Source organism: Kryptolebias marmoratus, linkage group LG6 (genome assembly GCF_001649575.2).
Source record: "Kryptolebias marmoratus isolate JLee-2015 linkage group LG6, ASM164957v2, whole genome shotgun sequence".
NCBI classification, from domain to species: Eukaryota; Metazoa; Chordata; class Actinopteri; order Cyprinodontiformes; family Rivulidae; genus Kryptolebias; species Kryptolebias marmoratus.
This window is the reverse complement of record NC_051435.1, coordinates 6,914,327-6,933,715: the sequence shown is the minus strand read 5'-3', so window position 1 is coordinate 6,933,715 and position 19,389 is coordinate 6,914,327. Positions and strand designations below refer to the sequence as shown.

General features: G+C 38.8%; 3 protein-coding genes across 4 annotated transcripts in view; 1 reads left to right on the top strand and 2 right to left on the bottom strand.

Moving 5' to 3' along the window:
* The window catches only part of pnkd (PNKD metallo-beta-lactamase domain containing), a 9,695-nt gene extending 5,663 nt beyond the window's left edge, over positions 1-4,032 (bottom strand). The window contains exons 1-7 of the mRNA XM_017420607.3: positions 3,842-4,032; positions 3,362-3,477; positions 3,163-3,275; positions 2,075-2,133; positions 1,711-1,803; positions 1,219-1,382; positions 489-575 (exon numbers count right to left, since the gene is read on the bottom strand). Of these exons, the coding sequence (XP_017276096.1) occupies positions 489-575; positions 1,219-1,382; positions 1,711-1,803; positions 2,075-2,133; positions 3,163-3,275; positions 3,362-3,477; positions 3,842-3,999 (790 nt within the window). The 5' untranslated portion in view covers positions 4,000-4,032. The remainder of the gene's footprint in view (positions 1-488; positions 576-1,218; positions 1,383-1,710; positions 1,804-2,074; positions 2,134-3,162; positions 3,276-3,361; positions 3,478-3,841) is intronic.
* Positions 4,033-4,094: 62 nt separating this feature from the next.
* Positions 4,095-10,544, top strand: LOC108238561 (protein lifeguard 3). Of its 2 annotated transcripts, XM_017420751.3 has the most exons (12): positions 4,095-5,139; positions 5,406-5,686; positions 5,770-5,837; positions 5,934-5,998; positions 6,101-6,154; positions 6,281-6,331; positions 6,424-6,463; positions 7,543-7,580; positions 7,667-7,754; positions 8,114-8,209; positions 8,347-8,400; positions 9,747-10,544. In XM_017420751.3, exons 2-12 carry the CDS (start codon positions 5,419-5,421, stop codon positions 9,894-9,896), a joined length of 972 nt encoding a protein of 323 aa, XP_017276240.1. In that variant the 5' UTR covers positions 4,095-5,139; positions 5,406-5,418; the 3' UTR covers positions 9,897-10,544. The 2 variants fall into 2 exon arrangements, with proteins under 2 accessions (XP_017276240.1, XP_037831961.1); XM_037976033.1 differs by lacking the exon at positions 4,095-5,139 and having other exon boundaries at positions 5,318-5,686.
* The window catches only part of dars1 (aspartyl-tRNA synthetase 1), a 27,971-nt gene continuing 18,812 nt past the window's right edge, over positions 10,231-19,389 (bottom strand). The window contains exons 10-18 of the mRNA XM_017420750.3: positions 17,796-17,907; positions 16,315-16,449; positions 15,187-15,334; positions 12,741-12,887; positions 12,420-12,462; positions 11,918-11,998; positions 11,138-11,249; positions 10,884-10,955; positions 10,231-10,764 (exon numbers count right to left, since the gene is read on the bottom strand). Of these exons, the coding sequence (XP_017276239.1) occupies positions 10,673-10,764; positions 10,884-10,955; positions 11,138-11,249; positions 11,918-11,998; positions 12,420-12,462; positions 12,741-12,887; positions 15,187-15,334; positions 16,315-16,449; positions 17,796-17,907 (942 nt within the window). The 3' untranslated portion in view covers positions 10,231-10,672. The remainder of the gene's footprint in view (positions 10,765-10,883; positions 10,956-11,137; positions 11,250-11,917; positions 11,999-12,419; positions 12,463-12,740; positions 12,888-15,186; positions 15,335-16,314; positions 16,450-17,795; positions 17,908-19,389) is intronic.

The following is a 19,389-nucleotide window of genomic DNA, read 5'->3' as shown; positions in this document are numbered from 1 at the left end:
TTGTGGGGACGTGTTCGGCCCGATGCTGTAGCGTTCTGATGACAGAGAGTTTGTGTTCCAGAGGGTGGTGAGAGTCAAACAGAAGGTACTGATCTGTGTGGGTTGGTTTCCTGTAGACTTCAATGTTGAGACTGTCCTCTCCGACCATGTGTACCAGACAGTCCAAGAAAGGCAGCTTGTTGTCGTCAGCATCTTCTCTGGTAAACTTGATATTGTTGTCGACCAAGCATTTTGCACCTGTTCAGTTCTCACTGTAGTTTAAAGTTTGAACCTTTTCAGTTTGAACTGAGAAAAGCTCCTTGGATAAGAAGCAAAATGTCTTCAAAAACAGTGTCTACTCCTTCAATACACTAACAAGAAGAAAGAAAAGATTCTGTGTGTTAATGACTGAATCTTGTTGCTTCAGAAGACCGATGAAGCCATTAATGTTATGAATCTCAGGTGTGAAAGGGCCTTTTTATCTCTGACAGCTGAAAAGATTTACCTACCAGGCCATAATAGAGTATCGTCGCTTAAGGAGCCGACTGTGTCCAGAGAAGAAAGCATTGTTGTGGCACTCCCCTCAAACATCCTCCCTGGAGACAATAAGATCAGATTAACGAGGTGTTGCGAGCACAAAACAGGGCATCTACGAACAAAAGCACATGTTCACTGATCCTGTTAGAAAAATTAATGGGACGCTGTAAAACAAGCGCTTTCTGCGTTGCTCATTTTATATTTACTGATGCTACCTACCAGTTAAACATTTACTTACATGTCTGTAAAATGTGTTTTATTTCACGGCAGTTGTTTTTTTTTTTTTTTTTTTAGACATTTCACAATCTTTCCAGTCTTTCATTACTTCCTGTATTTCAGCTAAAACAATAATGATACAGAGCATCAACAGAGAGCCATGTTTTTCCTCCTGATTGAAACATGCAGATTGTAAAAAACAGAAGACTTTGAAGCCATAAAGGCTATAAATAAATAAAAACTACCCCTTATTTAAATTAACTAGACATGTGGTAAGTATTTGTAAATTTTGTTCTTATGAATATGTTGTTTAACATCATCTGACAGCCTAGGAATTATCTTTTTATACTGTTTTCAGCAGGCTTAAGAACTTGTGGTAATCATGGAATAATCAGTAGGATTCTGTGAACCCCTTGCTGTTGGTTGTGTAAGACAGGAATTATTCACACATAAATAATTATACACAAAAATGCAGCATAAACCCACCACATCCTGAGAGGAACACCAGGTCACCAGAGAACAGGCTGGAGGGGGCGCCGACCGCTTGGCCGTCCAGGAGGTAGATCATGTGACCCACTGTGTGTCCAGGAGTGAAAAGGGCTTTAAAGTGCATTCGACCAACTATTACAGAGTCTTTGTGCGTGAGGGGGCTGGGAAGGAAAAGAGAAATCCCATCAAACTGGTCTCATTTCTGTACATTGGATCAATTCTACAACTAAATAATGAGGCCTGTAATTTACAGATGGATAAATAAAAAAACAAACCCTGGCAAAAGACAGACATGTAAGTAAACACTAAAAAAATAAATTAACACTTTGAGTTGAGGCCAAACCACCCCAGGACAAACCAGAGAAGTTTATCGAACCCTGATAATTTACTGTGAAGTCAGCTGCTCCAAGTGCTGACAGAGAGAACAAGACAAGACTCATTGCAGGAAAAAAAAAAAGTCTGTGCTGCCTTCTATAAACTGAAGCTTACTGTGTGAGACCGGGAATGTTATCAGCTGCGTTTCCATACACTCGACACGAGCTGTGAATCTTTTTCAGCCCTTTGTTGCCCCCACTGTGGTCCCTGTTAACAGGAGAGCAGAGGATTGATGAACTGATGTGGATATCTGTGCTTTAAATGACACATCTGAAAGTTCATTAAAACCTTACAGCTTTATTCAAGTTACAAGGCTGAGCTTTTAGAATATTAAAAAAAAATACATTCTGTACAAAGAAACTAACTCCTGACCACAGCAATGTCTGATACAATCCATCATACAGCATATTTATGACCTTATTATGTCTACATAACATTTTTAACACAATAACAAAAATGATAAAATAGTTGGACTCACCAGTGCTTGTGTGTACATAAGACAGCTTCTAAAATGACTCCCTCTTCTTCAAGGACGGCCTGAAATGTCACAGCGAGCGCTGTTAGACCTTCACTCACAATATAAAATCAACACCTCAGAAATACTGCAAACAGTCGCAGCACATAGACAGCTACACAGCTGCAGTTTGACTTTTTTGCTAACAGTGAATGCTGCTGAGAATCCATTGACACGATGTGCTAATTAGCAAAGGCACAGCTGCAGTAGCCCTTCAGCGGCCGACAGTCAATAGATGAAGTTTGTTGACCTCTGTCAAGGAGGTCATGTTTTCTGTAGCGTTTGTTTCATTGTCTGTCTGCACACAAGATTACTCAAAAAGTGATGAATGGATTTAGATGAGGTTTTCAGGAAAATGCTGAATTTATTACAAAGAACAAATCATTAAATTTACGATCACGATCTGGATACTACAATTTTTTTAACGACTCTATTGCATAGGTGGAGGTTTGCAATCTCAGATTTCCTCAGCATACAGTGACGACACCACATGATGATGTCATCAGTCTCATTAGGACATCGCAGCGATAATGGGTCTAGGCCAGGGGTGTCAAACTCCAGCAAGTTTTAGGTTTTTCTGGTCCAAATGGTTTAATCACCTCCTCATCAAATCATCACGTTCTCCAGGAGCACGTCCACAAGTCGGCCATTTAAACCATGTGTTTTAAAGCAAGAACGCATCTAAAACGTGCAGGAGATCAGCCCCCGAGGAGCAGAGTTTGACACGTGGTCTGGGCGGAGGTTTGCACTCTCCCAGTGCTTCTAGTTGTGAATAAGTTGACTGGGCTGCCAAGTTATCCGCACCCATGCATCAATAGGAACAAACACGTCCTTGACATGTACTTGCAGCAGTATTGATGAATGAGTTGGCAACTAAACACAGGCCTGCAGCAAGAACGAAACAAAAAAAGCTGCAAACACTCTGGATTGTCATGACTTCTGAAGGAGAATTACCTGCATTTTTACAGTTTATTCGAGGGAGAAAGCAGAGTTAAATCTGAATAGCATCAACACTGTGTGACGCAGTCAGTCCTGCGTGCAAAGGGACTCACCTGGACCGTCTGAGGGTCGGCAGGGTCTACAACAACTGCAACACTAGAGGCCGTGTCAATTATAAGGTAGCTGTAGTTGTCAGACAGCACTGAGATGGGAATTATTTTAATACCTGTGAGGAGAAAGAGACAAATGGAGTATATACAAGCTTTAAGGATATCTGCTAAATATTATCATGTATTCCTAAATGTTGCATACCGTTGAACTCCATGGGGTAACATGTGGAATGTCCAGCTGGGTGGTTTTCTCTGGCTTTTCTCATCTGTCTCTTGTAGTATAAATAACCAAGCCTGGTTCTTGTGTAAAGTGTGTATCTAGGAGGGGGGACAAAAACAACATGAACTTCTGAAATGATTAATCTTCAATAAGACAAATCAAAGATAACATGCTGCATATTTTGAGAAGTAAACTATCTATACACACAAACAAATGAATATAGCAAGGCAAAATCATGTTGTTTTTTTAAAGCGTCTCGATGGTGTAAACAAAGCAGATAAACCAAATAAAAGCTGTAATTGATCAGTGTTGGGGAGAAAAAAAGGGCCTTGCACCAGAATTTTAAAAACATATAGGAAACAACATGAGATACGAATCAACAAAAACACAACATTATGTGGCTAAACTACGATGCGGAATCGATGGAAAATGTAAAATCTGGTTGCTTGTTTGGGAACTCACGCGATTCGGAACAACGGCTTCTCCGTCCGGGCCATGATGGTCCTCAACAGTTTGCTCCAGAACAGTCGTGTGGCCCGCCTGTATCTCACACACAAGCACAAGAAACAGAAAAGAGATGCAGTGGCCGCTAATGATAACATCCAGTCAGGAAACGCCATAGCCTCTGAGCGGAACGTGATGACGTATCCAGACGTACGTCAAGAGCGGCTGAGACAATGACTTGGGCTGAGAGTTAGATTGGATCGCGGAAGAGAACGCTCCGCTTGGTGGCCTACGGTCGATGTTAAATTGGATCTACTGAAGGGACACAGCAACGGACCGATGCGTTTGATGACATCTCGGAAAATCTGGTGTCAGACTTAGAAAACAGGATTATTGTCTTTCCTTACATAAAACAGTTTAGCTCGGTCTTAAAAGAGATATGCTATTTTTATATGATCCCTTTCTTTCATTCATTCATTTATTCAATGTTATACTGTCATATATTGCTTTTATCGCAGTATATAAAGCCTCAGTTAACTCAATTCCAGAATTTTTCTGTATTTTTGGAAACTATTTGTGATTTTATTTTATTTTTTTATTTTTTTTATTTTACAATTTATTGATAGATTATAATATATTTTTTAAATTGCATAAATCAGCTGCTCAAAGTGTATTTCTTCAATTGAAGAAAGTCTTTAGGCTTTAGAAAGTCTTTACTGGTTAACAAAACCAAACCTAATATAAGGAGAAAAACAAGTAAGCCAAGTTCTCTCACAAACACAAAATGGATGAATATTATAAAAATAGTTTTAACAACTTAACTGAAATTTAACAATTACCTGTTAAAAATTAATTGCTTTTCTCTGTGTTGTTATTTTTGCCTTGTGTGTGTGTGTGTATTTTTTAATTTAAGGAATCATGTAAAGTTTCAGGGACATTGCTTTAGGAAGATTTACAGGATTTTTAAGTCTAGCTGTAGCATTTTTGTAGCATAATAGCTCTAGAGTGTAATTACAGACAATAAAAATTATTTACTAAAACAATACTGAAAAGAACAATTACAAAAACTGTGAGGAAAAGTTGACATTATGTCTAACATCTTATAAAACTCACATTCTCAGCATCAGGTTGTTGTTTTTTTTGGCTTTTTGAAGAGCAGCCCGGGCCCCCAGTCTACGTGCTTTCTGAGAAACAGCAGTGTGAGTTTCAGTGAACGGATCCGGTTACAAAGATGACATCTCTTGTGGAGCGAGTCAGACCTCTGAGCAGAGAGGACTGAGGTGCTCAGTGTTTCCATCTCAGACGAGAGCTGAAAGGTAAGCCACTTCGATGTTTAAGTTCAATTTGTTCGTGTTAAAAAAAGAAAATTCTGATTAGACTTTACTTTAAAAGGAGAGTTATAGTTGAGTCAGTGTTTTTTGATTGATCTTTTCTCATGTGGTATATTTGCAGTGTTATTGTTGTAGTTTTTATTCTCTAATTATGACAATTTAACAGTACAGTTTGTTTTGTAAATATGTATATAGACATACTAAACTCTGTCATTTTGATGCAGTTGTTTACCACCTGTCGTTTCTTAAAGGTGCTCCAGATAAATGACATCTAAAGCCGATACTCCTCCGTCCTACGAGGAGGCACTGCATCACCCCAAGTTTGATCATTCTCCTGGCCCGCCACAACATGGCGCTCCTCTTCCTCCACCCCCCACTTACAGCCCCAGCCCTGGCATGTGTCCCGGCCCGCCTGGTTACTGGGGCCAGGGGGGCATCTACGGACAGTCCAGCATGTATCCAGGCCCCGGCTTCTCTCCATCTGGGATCCCCATCGCCACTCTGTCAGCAGGACTGCCTGCATCCAACCCAGGTTCTGAGGACGTCACACAGACTTTTATCCCTCTCCTCTTCCGTTATTTCTGAACTACTACTCTGCTGTTCTTCATTCTGCAGGAGACATGGAGGATTTGATCAGCAGCCAGTGGGAAAGCACATCCATTCGGCATGCCTTCATCAGAAAAGTAAGGCTTTGTTCCAATTCCTCCCTCAAGCACACATACTGATGTTCAAATTATTAGTGGAAAATCTGTTAATCTAATCTACATATTTGTGCCCAGGTTTACTTAATTTTAACCGTGCAGCTTGCGGTCACCTTTTCGGTCATTTCTGTCTTCACATTTGTGTAAGTCGCCCCATCCATTCTAATAAAACAGCTCTTCTTCCTGCTTAACGAGAGGCGAGAAGCCATGTGCTCTCCAATAAGATCATATCTGTGTTTTCACAGTGATTCAGTGAGGACGTTTGTCATCAACTACCCCGTCATCTACTGGATATCTTAGTGAGTTACTTTCCAGCAACAACAACTCAACTTTTAGTGGAACTAGTTAATACAAACTGCTTCTCTTTAGTTTGCCTGTACTGCTGTAGTACACAGTAACATTCAGACTGTCTTATCTCTTCGTAGTGTGGTGTTCTTTTTGGTTTACTGCATTCTCGTCTGCTGCAAAGAGCCGAGGTGAGCACGAGCTTAGCCTGGATGCGATCATATCCATCAATGGTTTGTTTTTTTAACATGTTTTAAAGATATGTTGTCTTGTTTTTGTGCAGGAGGCGTTTCCCATTTAATCTGGTGTTACTGGGAATATTTGTAAGTACTGTCTGTTTGATTATAAATCAGGTGTCCAGTCGATCTAAATCTTTGCAAGGAGTTAGTGTTCGAGTTAATAGTTGGCAAAGTACAACAAATTAAAGGTAGCTAATGTATATGAAAGAATAAAAGTAATTCTGGAGACAAAAAAAACCACATTATTTTTATGTTCTGGATTTCTGGTATAGATCACAAGTGGTTTACTTCTTACCTTTCAAACAGGACGTTCTGTTGTGACTGATAATAATTCTTCCTCAGGGACGTGTTCTTGAACCCATTTCATTTCATTGTTATGCAGTATACAATCCCCTGGACCAGCTGACACAGATTTATTGTGTTTTATCGTTGCGATGCTGACAATACTCAAACTTACCTGTCTATTATGATTCTCCAAATGTCAGTGTTCTTCACAGCTGTTTGCCTCACATTGGATGACATCACATCACATCACATCTCTATCTGTCATTCACTCAAAGTCATTCGTCAAAAACCTACAGGGTCATCTTTGGCCAACAACTCAAATTTGACAAACATGTTAAGTCTGTAGATCTGTCCACTTACTTCCACATGAGAAACAGAGCCAAGCTTCAACAACTAGAAACTGTAATTCCTTTTGTGTCATCAAGTCTAGACTGCTACAACTCCCTCCATCCCTGTTTAAACCAAGACAACTTTTCTCTTCTACAATTAGTCCAAAGATTTAGCGGCAGGACCTCTTCTCAAGACCTTGTTTTGCTCTCATATCATCCCATGTTTATTTCTCCACACTGGCTTCCTGTAAAATTCAGGATTTAATTTAAAGTCATTCTTCTGTTCTACAATGCATTAAACAATATGGATGTTTAGCTCTCCAGAGTGCTTTAAATTACAGCTGAAAACCAACATTTTTTCCAAATGTTTTTGTGTTTAATATTTCAGTTTTAGGTCAATTTTTTATATTACTTTTATGTTTTCGCATTGTTTTTTCCCTCTGTCTCAGCCAGTGCTTTATTTGTATTTTATAATTTCATTGTACTTTATTTCATGTAGCTGGTTTTAAAAAGTGATATATAAATATATTTACTCATTTTATCTTACAGACGGTGGCTTTTTCTTACATGGCTGGAGCCATTTCAAGGTTTGTTTGGGGCTCCACTCAAATGCGATGTGTCACTGTACTGTACGTGTGCATTTCGTTAATCACTACACGTGTCTCTTTTCCAGCTACTATGAAACAAAAGCAGTGTTTCTGGCCATGGGAATAACAGCCGCAGTGTGCATAGCAGTGACAGTGTTCTGCTTCCAAACCAAGGTACAGCACATGTAAACTGTTGCACTGCAGCTCAGCAGCCTGTGGCTTGTCAGAGGATGTCTTTGTTGTCCGTGTAAAAGAACTCCTTTGTCTCACATTACAATGGGGCACTGACATCCTTTAAATATTTATAACATTTTGGGATAAGATGTGAATCCAACTTTTCTGGCTGATGCAACTCAAGATACACAAGTTACATTCCTGGCTGGTACATGACACATCCAACACACTTTTTTATTTTTTTATTAAATTATAAACTCAGTCTGATCCTCCTTCAAATTATTCTCACTGCTCCTTCTCGTGGCTTGAAGCACATTAGCTTCCCTTTCATCCTCTTAATGACTTGTTTCTCATCACAGGTGGACTTCACCTCCTGCGGCGGATTTCTCTGCATCGCGGCTGTTTTGCTCATGATCATTGGGATTGTTACAGCCATCGTGCTCTCCTTCCAATATGTGAGGACTCTTATGTCAGATGCTTTGATCTATTCTCTGTGTTCATGCTGCTCGGCGCGAGCGGCGGCAGCAGCTCAGAAGGGTCTATCTGTGTGACCAATTTCACATTCAGAGGCCTTTTTTATGTCACTCAACAGGTCCCCTGGCTTCACATGCTCTACGCTGCAATAGGAGCCATCGTTTACACTCTGGTGAGTCTGACATGATTTCAAGGAGGGCATTTTATCTTGGTGCTACAAGGGTTTTGCTGAGTAACAAACGAGATAAAAGTCTTAGATTACACAATATCTTGCAGGATCTAAATAACATGTTGACAGCTTGCTATTTCTAGAGCCTTAGATTCGTGGGCTTGTCTTCATGTTGGGTCAGTCCAGTAGTTCAGGGACATTATATGGTCACGCAGCACTGTGCAAAGGTCTCTAGGTAACCCTCTTTCTTTATGTTTTGCTTCAAAAGAGACTTTCTTGAATCTGGAAATATTTCATCAGGCTTTCTTCAGATTTTTCTAAGGTTTGGGCGTTTTCCACTCATTTTCAGACCAGTTCTTCTACATGATCTTGACTTTTTGTGAATCTCAGCATCATGCGAATCATAAAAAGCTTTAACAATTGTGAAGGAAACTAAATAAGTGAAAGGCCTTTGAAAATCAGAAAACAACAATGGCTCAACCCTGAAGATCGTGTGGATTTTTATGCTTGAATATTTAAAGGTTTGAGTGGATTAAACAAACCAAATGTGTGTTCCTCTACAGTCAGCTGTAAGGACTGGACAAAAATAAATAAAAGCAGCATTTTAAATAACTTGGAATCCATGAAAGGATCTGAACTCATTTTCTAATTGCAAAGAGGAAGGAGCTTCAGTGTTTCTTTTTCCCCTTTAGCGTCAAAAAGCAATGAACCATCCTGAATAAAAAAAGAATATAATTCATTATAGCGGCAGCATTTATTCTTTATAGTTTTAGGTAAAATGCACATTAATAAACATGGATACAGTGGACATGTCAGATATAGTCATGTAGGTTGATTATTTTCATGATCATTCTACCTGAGGATCATGGCTGAGCAACCTGTGGCAGCAATATAATCCTTCATTAACCTACCAGGGAATCCAAACTCCACATATTTTACCAACATGATAAGACTTTTAGAACACAGGTTTTAGTTCAAAGCAGTGTTGTGCAGCAAGTACCTCAGAGAGTGAAGCATTGTGTGAAAATTTTACTTATTGAAATGTAAATGTTAAAAAGTCCACCGAGACCGTCTCTGACATGAAAAATCAATATTAAATGTCACGGATCTGAACGAGTCACAGTGTTAGGAAGATTTACTTTGGACATAAGTGATCAAGGCACAAAGACCTGCAATGTTTGGAGTTCAGAATTAGAACTTAGAATGAAAAAAGAGACACTTTTAGAAGATTTACCAGCCGTAATCCAAGATATTTTCTGCTTGTAGGCCTCATGCTACAATTCCAACCTGTGGTTGAAAAACGTCAGTCCTAATGTTTTGATGAGAACATTTTTTCTCCCTTCCTTTAGTTTTTAGTGTACAACACTCAGCTCCTCATCGGTAATCGGGAGTTGGCCATCAGCCCGGAGGAGTACATCTATGGAGCCCTTTCCCTCTATGTTGATATCGTTAACATCTTCCTCTTCATCCTTCAAATCAGCGGAGCTGCAACTGAATAAATGCTGGGAGAATATTTTGTCCCTTAAAGAGTTTAAATGTCTTTTCTCTGTAAAGTTACATATGTTTATAAACCAGAGTATTTTGACTTACTGTATATAGTTTTATTTATATGAGCAACACTGGAGCACTCTGCTGCGGTTTGAAACAAGAAAACAGACACTTCGGCCTTGCATTACTGTGTATTTGCAACTAAATATTTATTTGCATGTTAAACAAAATAGGAATCTGAAGTATTGCATCTATCAAATGTATTAATGTATTAATTTATGGAGTGATCCTTCTGAGTAAGATCCTTCTAAGTTTTCACTCTCTCATGAAGACAAAACAGTTTAGTTTTTTTTAAATCATCTTTGTTTAATTACTTACAAAACATGAAGTTACAGGTATGCTGCTGAACACCACAATCATTAATCCAAGGTCTATGCTGGTAGTAGGAAGGACTGTGTTAAAGGGTGTTTCTCTTTGATTAGAAGATGCATGAGGTGTGTGCAGCCTTCTATCATCCTACGTGAATAAGTGACCAATTCCTTTATGTTTACTTCATCTGTTTCTAGTTGTTGTTTAGAAAACTATGCAGACAAATCAATAAAGTTCACCCCCACTGATCTGACCTCTTTATTCTTCTTATTAATTAGCTTTTAGTGATGTGTTAGAGACAAAAGGTGCCACCATTTCCTAAACTTTTCCCTTTCTGGACTGTGGATTAGTAGTTCCCATCAACGGCATCTGTCTGTGTTAGTCCAGCGGGGGACTGTGTTCGTCCAGAGTGTGGAGTTCAAGGTGTAAGGCGCTTGGGGTCACGTGGGAACATGGAGGTCTGACGCACGTTGTGGAGACCGAGGTACAGCATGCAGACTCTCTCCAGGCCTGTGAAGGATGATGGTTCGGTCACTCAATGCAGTTTGGAATTCTTTTACCATTTAAAATCATTATGATAACATTTTACAAAGAGTTAATAAAAAACAGTATGTTTTTTGTTTCTTTACCAATGCCTCCACCTCCATGTGGGGGAGCTCCATAACGGAAGGAGTCAATGTACGACTTAATCTTCTCTAGATCTAGAACATCGTAAGAGAAGACATGTAGTTGTTATCGAGAAGAAAAAAGAAAAAAAAAGAAAAAAAAAAGAAATCATCAATCCAACTAAAGCCTGTTGCTTATTTGCAACTCTGCCTCTAGAGGGAGACAAATCACTCTAAATTATCTTTTCTTTCTGAACCCAAGTGTAAGTTTGTCTCACCGATCTGGTGATGCAGAGCCCGTTCAGTCAGCAGCTCAGGGTCGTGGACTCTCTGAGCTCCAGACAGGATCTCCTCTCCCCTCATGAACATGTCATAAGAGTTTGAGTATTTCTGTAAAACATTAAAAAACAAATGCCCTGATAAGTCAGTCTTTGTATCTGATAGTTGAAGATAAAAAAAAACTTCAACATTTGAAACAAAAACTATAATAAATATGTTTTGTTCAAGATGAAAATAACTGTAAGCAGTACACAGATTTGAGAAACATATTCGGAGCAGCAGATATGAGACTTAGCTCAACTTTGTTTGCTTAAAAAGATTAGAACTAAGTGCATTAATAACAAAGTTAAACCTCATTACCCCACTGTCAGAGCAACCAGAACAGGAAATCTTTCCTGCCGCAGGCCATTAGACTGTACAAAAAAACCTGTGCTTGTCTGTTTTTTAACAATTAAAAGTTTTATTTGTTCAATTAATTTCTTTTTTTGCAACATTTAATTATATTTTGCACAGTTGTCAATCCATTTGTTGCACTGTCTTGATTATCATCTTTTCAATTTCTCTTGTTTTTTATCTGTTGCTGCAACAAAAAAATATCCCAGGCTGGGGTTAATAAAAGTCATCTTTCTGTCTTTGACTCAGTCACAACAAAAACTTATTCAAAAATTTAATCAGGAAAAGTGTGTAATGTTACATTCTTTAGGAGGTATTTTTGCTATGCAGCTGACAAGAGTGTGTTTGAGGGTTTGTCTGTGTTTATGAATAAGTGAGACACTTACAGGGTTGTTGGGATCGGGCATCGTGTAAAAGGGTCTGACAGCCAGAGGGTACTTATCCAGCACATAGAAATCAGTGTCATACTGAGGAGAAAGGAACAAGAGGTAGGTATAAACAACAAACAGCTGCATTCTTGTGAAAGAATGAAAACACTGGAATAGTATGCACCAATGCGTGTGAATAATAAAACACCTAAAAGACTTTTGAATTTGTTTGTAACTTTCTGAATGTTCTGAACTACAACTCAAGGATAAATGTCTGTCATGTATGTTGTTTGTTTTTAATCAACATAATAATAAAAAAGATTGATTATGTTTCTATGGTGCTGTTTAATTTGTATTTTAACCTCCAGAAATATTTAAAGAAGAGTTCTTTGGCCTCGTGTAGTTATGATAATGTCAACTTTAAACACACACTTGCTGAAGCTCATTAAACAGTATTCATATTTAGCTTTTATAATATTTACTGGTTGATATTCAGTGAATGAAACAAATCTGAACACACCTTTTCCTTGACAAGACGACCCAGCAGCTTTTCATTGGGTGTACTGCAGAACAACAAAAACAAGCATTAACTTAAATAGTGTTTTTTTTTCTAAAATTGAGTATAAACCTCCCTATCTACCCTATTCCCTACTTACATCATCTCTTTCCAAGCAGTAAGTGTGAACAGTTGAGGTGAAATGCACGTATGATCACTCCAGAAAACATGTGCTAACCTCAGTTTGAACTCTTCCTGTTAATTCTGACTTCTGCTTTTATCAAATCTAACCATCTGACCAGACGTGTGGTCCTGCAGAGCACAAGGTGTGTGATGCAAGCTGACCTGAGGTCATCCTCGTCACCCATCTCCACCCCGGCCTCATGCAGCATGGCCACGGCCTCGGTGTACTCCAGCCGAAGAGTGGGCTCCAGGAACTTGAACGGCTCGCTGGGGAACTGCTTGTTTACCGTCTGAATCTCTGTCTGGAAGCTGGTGCACAAACACATACACACAGGCAGATTAAGAACTGATTACACACAGTTTGCTCCAATGATCCAGATTTAACAGCTAACTTTCTGAAAATGTGATGAGCTCATTTGCCATAAACTTCACCTTGAAATTTACTGAATTACAAAACACTGTAAATATCTTCCCTTATTCCTTTCCTTTTTTGCTTTCACTGAACCATACTTTCTTTCTTTTAGAAGAAAGTCTAGTTTCTTTGACTTATGAATCATTTAAGCATAAAAAGACTCCTAACCTCAAGAGATAAACCAGACAGTGTTATATCGACATAAGAACTTAGCAAAGATCCCATTTTAAAATGGATCTGTAGGAATTTTGTTACCAGCTGCCCTTTGGTTTATCTGAATCTATTAAAAAGAACACCAAAGGTAACACAGTTTGGCAGAAAATAGAATTTTAGCAACAAGAAGGTGAATCCCATAAAGCTATTAGCTTGAAACCTGACAGCCAATGATCAACTGTAGGATGACATGTCTCTACTCTTGTGTCAGGGAAAAAAATCTAACATAACCCATTTCCTAAAGACAAGACTTTCAGATGCTGTTCATCTGGTGGACAGTGTTTCAGGCCTCACATCAAGCACACCGCACAATATGCTGTCATGGTCGGGCACAAGAACTGGACAAAAAATAAGAGAAAAAGCAGCCAAAGTTCAAAGACAGACTTTGAAAGACCTTCAGAAAGCCGAGAGTATTATTGATCAAGAACACTTTAAAAAATGATGAGAAAGTCTGAGTCCTTGGAAGCAGAAAATAAAAAAAATGGGGTTGTTTACAGCTTTTGCACAGACCACACTCCATGTTTAGTAATGAAGTCCTTAAAGTTTTTGAATATTTCACTAAACTTGATCTTTGTTCCAATCCCTTTGATAGTACACAAATAAAAAGGCAAATGCTAGTTGAGCAAAAGACAAAAAACAACAACCCTATTTCAATAGATACAGAAGAAACACCACCTAGATATTTTTTTAAATCGCACTTGTGATAATCAAGACTTTTGTGTGGCCAAAAGTGCTTAAAACAACAAAAAAGTGCCCGTGTGAGCTGGAACATTAGTCATCAGGGCCTTCAAAACAGTTCGTACGTCAAAGGAAACTGTCTGGAAAATCATGAGAACAAAAAACAGTTAAGATACCCTGAAAAAGAGGAACTGTGGTCACAAGCTGAAGCGAACAAACACCAAGTACTTCTACGATATCAAATGCAGAATCAGTTTCAGCCTGTTGGTATTTAGTCTAACCTATGCTTCCTCAAAATGAAGTGAAACTTTAAAGACTTTGACTTCTTGTCTGTTTTTTCTCATTGGTATACAGCAGAGTTATTCAAAGACAACTTGTTTCATTTAATCATTTGCCGCGCTGCTTTACACCACTAGGAGGCAATAAAGCCACGTCTCACGGTTTGGTTTGACAGAGTTGGAACAAATTACTAATCTCCATCACAGAAAAGAACACGTATGCTACAAGCAAAATGATGGTTTTTGTCATTTTTGGCTGTTTTGTAAAATAATCCTTGAGACAAGTGCGAGGTAAACATCTAATCTACAGGAATTTATTTCACAACATTCTGTCTACTGGATTTTTATGCAAATCCACACATATTTATAGGTAATGTTTCATTTAAAACATACAGTTTCAGATGAGTTGTAATAGGAAACAAAAAAAAATTCTTCCATTATAAAACAAACTGCACGTGTTCCACTGTTATCTATTAGCTGGTAATACATTTTTTTTAATCTTTAGAGGTTTCCCATAAAAATAGATTGAATTTTACAACCTCTCTCTTTAAAGGCTGCATCTGTTGTATATTTGTATCTGAATATGTATTTGCTATCAAACTCTACGCCATAAAGCTTTACTTTAGTAGCACCAACAGAACAATCTCAGTGTTATATCTGTCCACATTCTCGAGGTTTTGAAAAAGGACTTAATATTATTTTATTGTCACACTAAAAATACACAAATACCTCCTGTTTTTTATTTACTCGGTGATAAAAACAGATACACAATATTCTCTGTGTAAAACACAATGTACAACGTAACATCTGTGTAAAAATGAACATTTAAAACTTGGGCTTTCTATGCTGTTCAGATTGAGATGTTTATAGGAGCACAGACGTACTCTAAGATGTAGTGTTGAACTAATTTAAATTAAGCATATGAGGCATGAAGGTTGTGATTTTTTGTCCATTTGTCACACTTCAAACAAACATGTTTAAGAAGATGTCAGTTTTACTGTAGGTGTAAATCCCCATCATGTCTTACTTGTCTCTCAAGCCCTTGAATATCTGCACCATGGTGTCAGTGATGGAGTCAATCACTTCATGGTAATGGTAGTTGAAGGCCATCTCAATATCCAGACCCACAAACTCCGTCAGGTGACGGTGGGTGTTGGAGTCCTCAGCCCTGAAAACTGAATCGTTCAACGTTTAATGTCAGTGTCAGAATAAAGCAAAAAGGAGAAACTGAAAGGTTGGAGAGAAAAAAAAAAACCCTAAACAAAACAAAAACTATTTCTGCCTCAGTATGCGTGAACAAAGTATCAGCCTGGAAACTGTCTGCATGTGTTTCAACAAAGTGGAACAATTATAAAAAAACATTTCAACACCAAACATTGTGACATTTCCTCTTCAGAGCAAACAACATTTGTTCCACGGTGGACCTGGTTTTTTCTGCTTCTTTCAGATAGCCCACCATCAGTGCATGGATGTGGAGGCTACATTTGAACAAAGTTGTCCCTGTGGCCACTGGGATTTTGTAAAAGAGTTGATCCCAGTTCCCTTTATTGAATGGGTGCTGATTCAGTGTGACTGTAACTAAGGCAACCGCAGCAAATACAATGACGCCTGAAAGTCAGTAATGACCTTAAGGCCTTTGATGTCTCTGGTGCAGGTACACAGGAACAGATAAAACACTGCAGCCCAGTCACTGGAATACTCAATATGAATCATTCTTCCCACAGGTTGGATTTTATCTTAGGTGAGAATCCAACACAAACTATAAATCAAAAACAAGATTTTTAAAGTAGATAATTGTGAATAGGACAAATGCTCTGCATATACAGTCAAATGATAAAATTGTTTGCTAAACTAATCAGATGGTGGCAGTGTTTGCTCATTCTAAAGAACAGGAGATTTTCTTAATTCTATACATAAAGCTTTTTACAAGTCCCATTGTGTCACTAACAGACTAAGCTCTGACCACAGTAAAAAGCACCGGGGGGATGTCTGGGAAAATTTAACAATCTTAAACACATTTGGAGCAATTTTAAATGTGTCATCTCAGTTAATAGGGTCTACCTTTTTCATTATACTCTTGCCGCTCATCTTGCCTGTTTTGCCTGTAAGTACTTTCAGGTGTCAGATGGGAGGCTTTTTCTTTTTTTTTTTTTACCTGGACCCACACAGAAGACCTTGTCAAAGTCAGCACAGATGCACATCTGCTTGTAGAGCTGAGGGGACTGGGCCAGGTAGGCGCTGGTTTTGAAGTAAGACACCGTGAAGACGTTTGCACCACCTTCACTGGCAGCTAGAAAGGGACAAAGACATTATTAAGGAATGATGGGAGATCTTTTTTGCTGCCTCATGGCACAAATGTCCACTTAATTGCAAAGTCCAGGAGCGTGATGGACAAACTCCAAACCTTGACCCAACCAGCTGATATAAATCACCCATTTAAGATCAGATTTGTCAATTTACGGTGACTTTTAATAAGAATATGTCTAATATAGCCTTAAAAACGTCATACTATAAAAACATTCATCACGTGGGTCTGGCATGTTTTTCAAAACAAACAAGTTTCAGAGTTACAGAACGTGGAGCAGCCATGCATAACACATCTGCAGCTCTCGGTTTGACACAGACGTCACAGGGCACAATCTGATATCCTCGAGCCGTCAAAAAGCAGGGTGGGGGTTCTCACACCGCACAAACCGTACGCACTGCATGTGCGATGGGCGTAGGCATGCAGGAAGGTGCGGTTTTGCGAAAAAAGTACACAGTGTTGATTCACAGGTGCCGCCAACAGAAAAGAGCGCCACTTTTAAATCTAACCAACGTCGAAACCATTGGCTCTGTGAGAAAAGAGGAAGCGAGATCATTTCAAATTCAAGAGCCACGTGGAAGGCCACAGACCAAACAACTACTCTGCTTTTATGTAACACACGATCTTTCCACTTAAAAAGCAGTGTGGAATAGTTATTTAAGCATCCAGTCATTCATATAATTAGGTGTTTATTTTCAGTAAATTTATCTACTTTAAACAACTCATTTTGGCTGAAATTGAACATTTTTCACTAGAATGTGAAGTCTCCTTTTGCAGCCTGAGCTGAGAAAATATTAGGATAAAATATACGATTCATTTAAAAGCTCAAATTTTTCTACACTGAATAGTGGCAAGAAGACTTTTTTTCCCTCTTACAGCAAAGCAAGACAACTTCTTTCAGGAATAATTTCAAAAGGAGCCTTCTCTGTCAAATTGGAACTGTGTGAAAATATGGAAGCAGAGAGGCTGGTGCATTAAAATTCACAGCCGGTTTGGATTGAAATCCTCATCGATTTGAAGTTCTCTAAAATATCACACCGACTATTGTTAGTTTGAACATCCATGTGCATGACTGTTTTGGTTTTACAACTCAAACTGCTCCTGAGAGGTTTGGGTTTGGTTCATGATTTGAATCTGTAACGGAGAAGCGTCTGTAGAGGAAGTCGGCTTCATAACTGTCGCACGATGACTCACGGGACACCTATGGGTGGGAGAATGGAAACAAGTGTGCCAGCCCTGAAATATCTTTAAAACTGTATTATCTATACATGCTAATTTCAGTTTTCCCCAGAGGAAGTGAAAGAAAGATATGACAAAGAGTGGGTTTTTACCTGATATTATTTTGGGGGTCTGAATCTCCACAAAGCCCTTTTTGGTGAGCGTGTCTCTGAAAAGCTGGCACACGCCAGACTGCAGGCGAAAGATGGCCTGGCTGGTGGTCGTCTTTGGGAGGAAAGACACACACAAATAAAATACTGAGCCACAAGCAGAGGGGCCATTACCACACTTGGAGTGATTCATTGGATTCATTACACAATCATAACAGATGTGCAAAAACAAGACTGACAGTTTTTTTGTTTTTTTTCTCCACTTGCACCTTCTGTCTGCATGAAGGTTGAAACATTAATTTGCTGGCAAAGGCAAGGCCTGCGTTCAAGCCCAGCAAGAGCCTCGGGAACCTAAAACCCATCATTATCAATGTAAAAACTGAAAGCAATGAGGGGTGTGAACTTTTCAAAGTGAATCAGGAGATTACTGTTAAAATCTAACCTGTAGAAACCCCACAGTTGTACGTTGACTGACAGAGCACAGAAAAAGATACGTAAAAGTAAACTCCCCTGAAAGCCACTGACTCATCTCAGGTGTACAGTTTACTGGCTTCTAACTCTGTTTATTACACATCACCATGAAGACAGCTCTCTGCCTTGTAGCCTCATCTTTACAATGTGTCCAAATCTGAGTAGGCTTCAGATGACTGAATGTTGAGGGGGGAAAAAAAAGAAAAAGAGGGGGAAAGTGATAGCGTTTGAAAACTGAAAAGCTTCTTTTTCTGCAGACAAAGCTTCAGGGTTGTCTGAAAGAAATCTGAAGCTGAAATCAAAAGAATGGGTAAAAAGAAGAAGTGAAGAAAAACATCAAACTTTCCTGCTTAAAAAAACTGTATGAGAATCTTCGCAGAGCGGTAAAGCAGAACAGCTACGACTCATTTTTGTCACGTATTACGCATTGGGCAGAGGCCCTCGTTAAATCTGGGAAAACAGACTCAAAGCCAGTCTGAGCGAGGCTACATTCAAACCTTCGAAAGCGCTTCCTGTTTACAGCACGTCTGCAGAGAGGTGGTGTGACGGTGGATGGGTAGGCAGCAGCGAGTATCCTGAAACTGGCTGCTCTTCTGATGTTGCGGTTCCTTATTACATGTACCTGAACGCGACGTACCTCTCAGTGGCAAACGGCACTGGTTTGAAACCCAGATGCGGTGATAAAAATGCCACAACCGGGTTTCAAAGCCCAAAAAAAAAATTAGATTTTTTGTTGAAGCCACATAACGAAGTCCCTTGTCTACTCAAGTTATAGTTTATTCATAGATTTAACTAAACATGGAATACCTACTTAAAAAATAAAAATAAAACTTTTACTTTTGAACAATTTATCTTGAAGCAATTATTCTAACAGCAATGACCCCAAATGTTTAAGCACAAGGAGCATGTGCACAAATTTAAACTTTTATGTTCAAATTTGCATTTTTTATTTTATAAGACAAACCCTTAGTTTTGTCAGACAAAAAGGTCATGACAGCTCCAGTCCCAGCAGTTACAGTCGCATCATTCTTTCACAAATACATCAAAAGTAAGTCATTCAGAAAACCTCTATTTAAGACGTATTCTAGGAAATGTGATGGCTTTGTAAAAACTTAAATATGTTTAT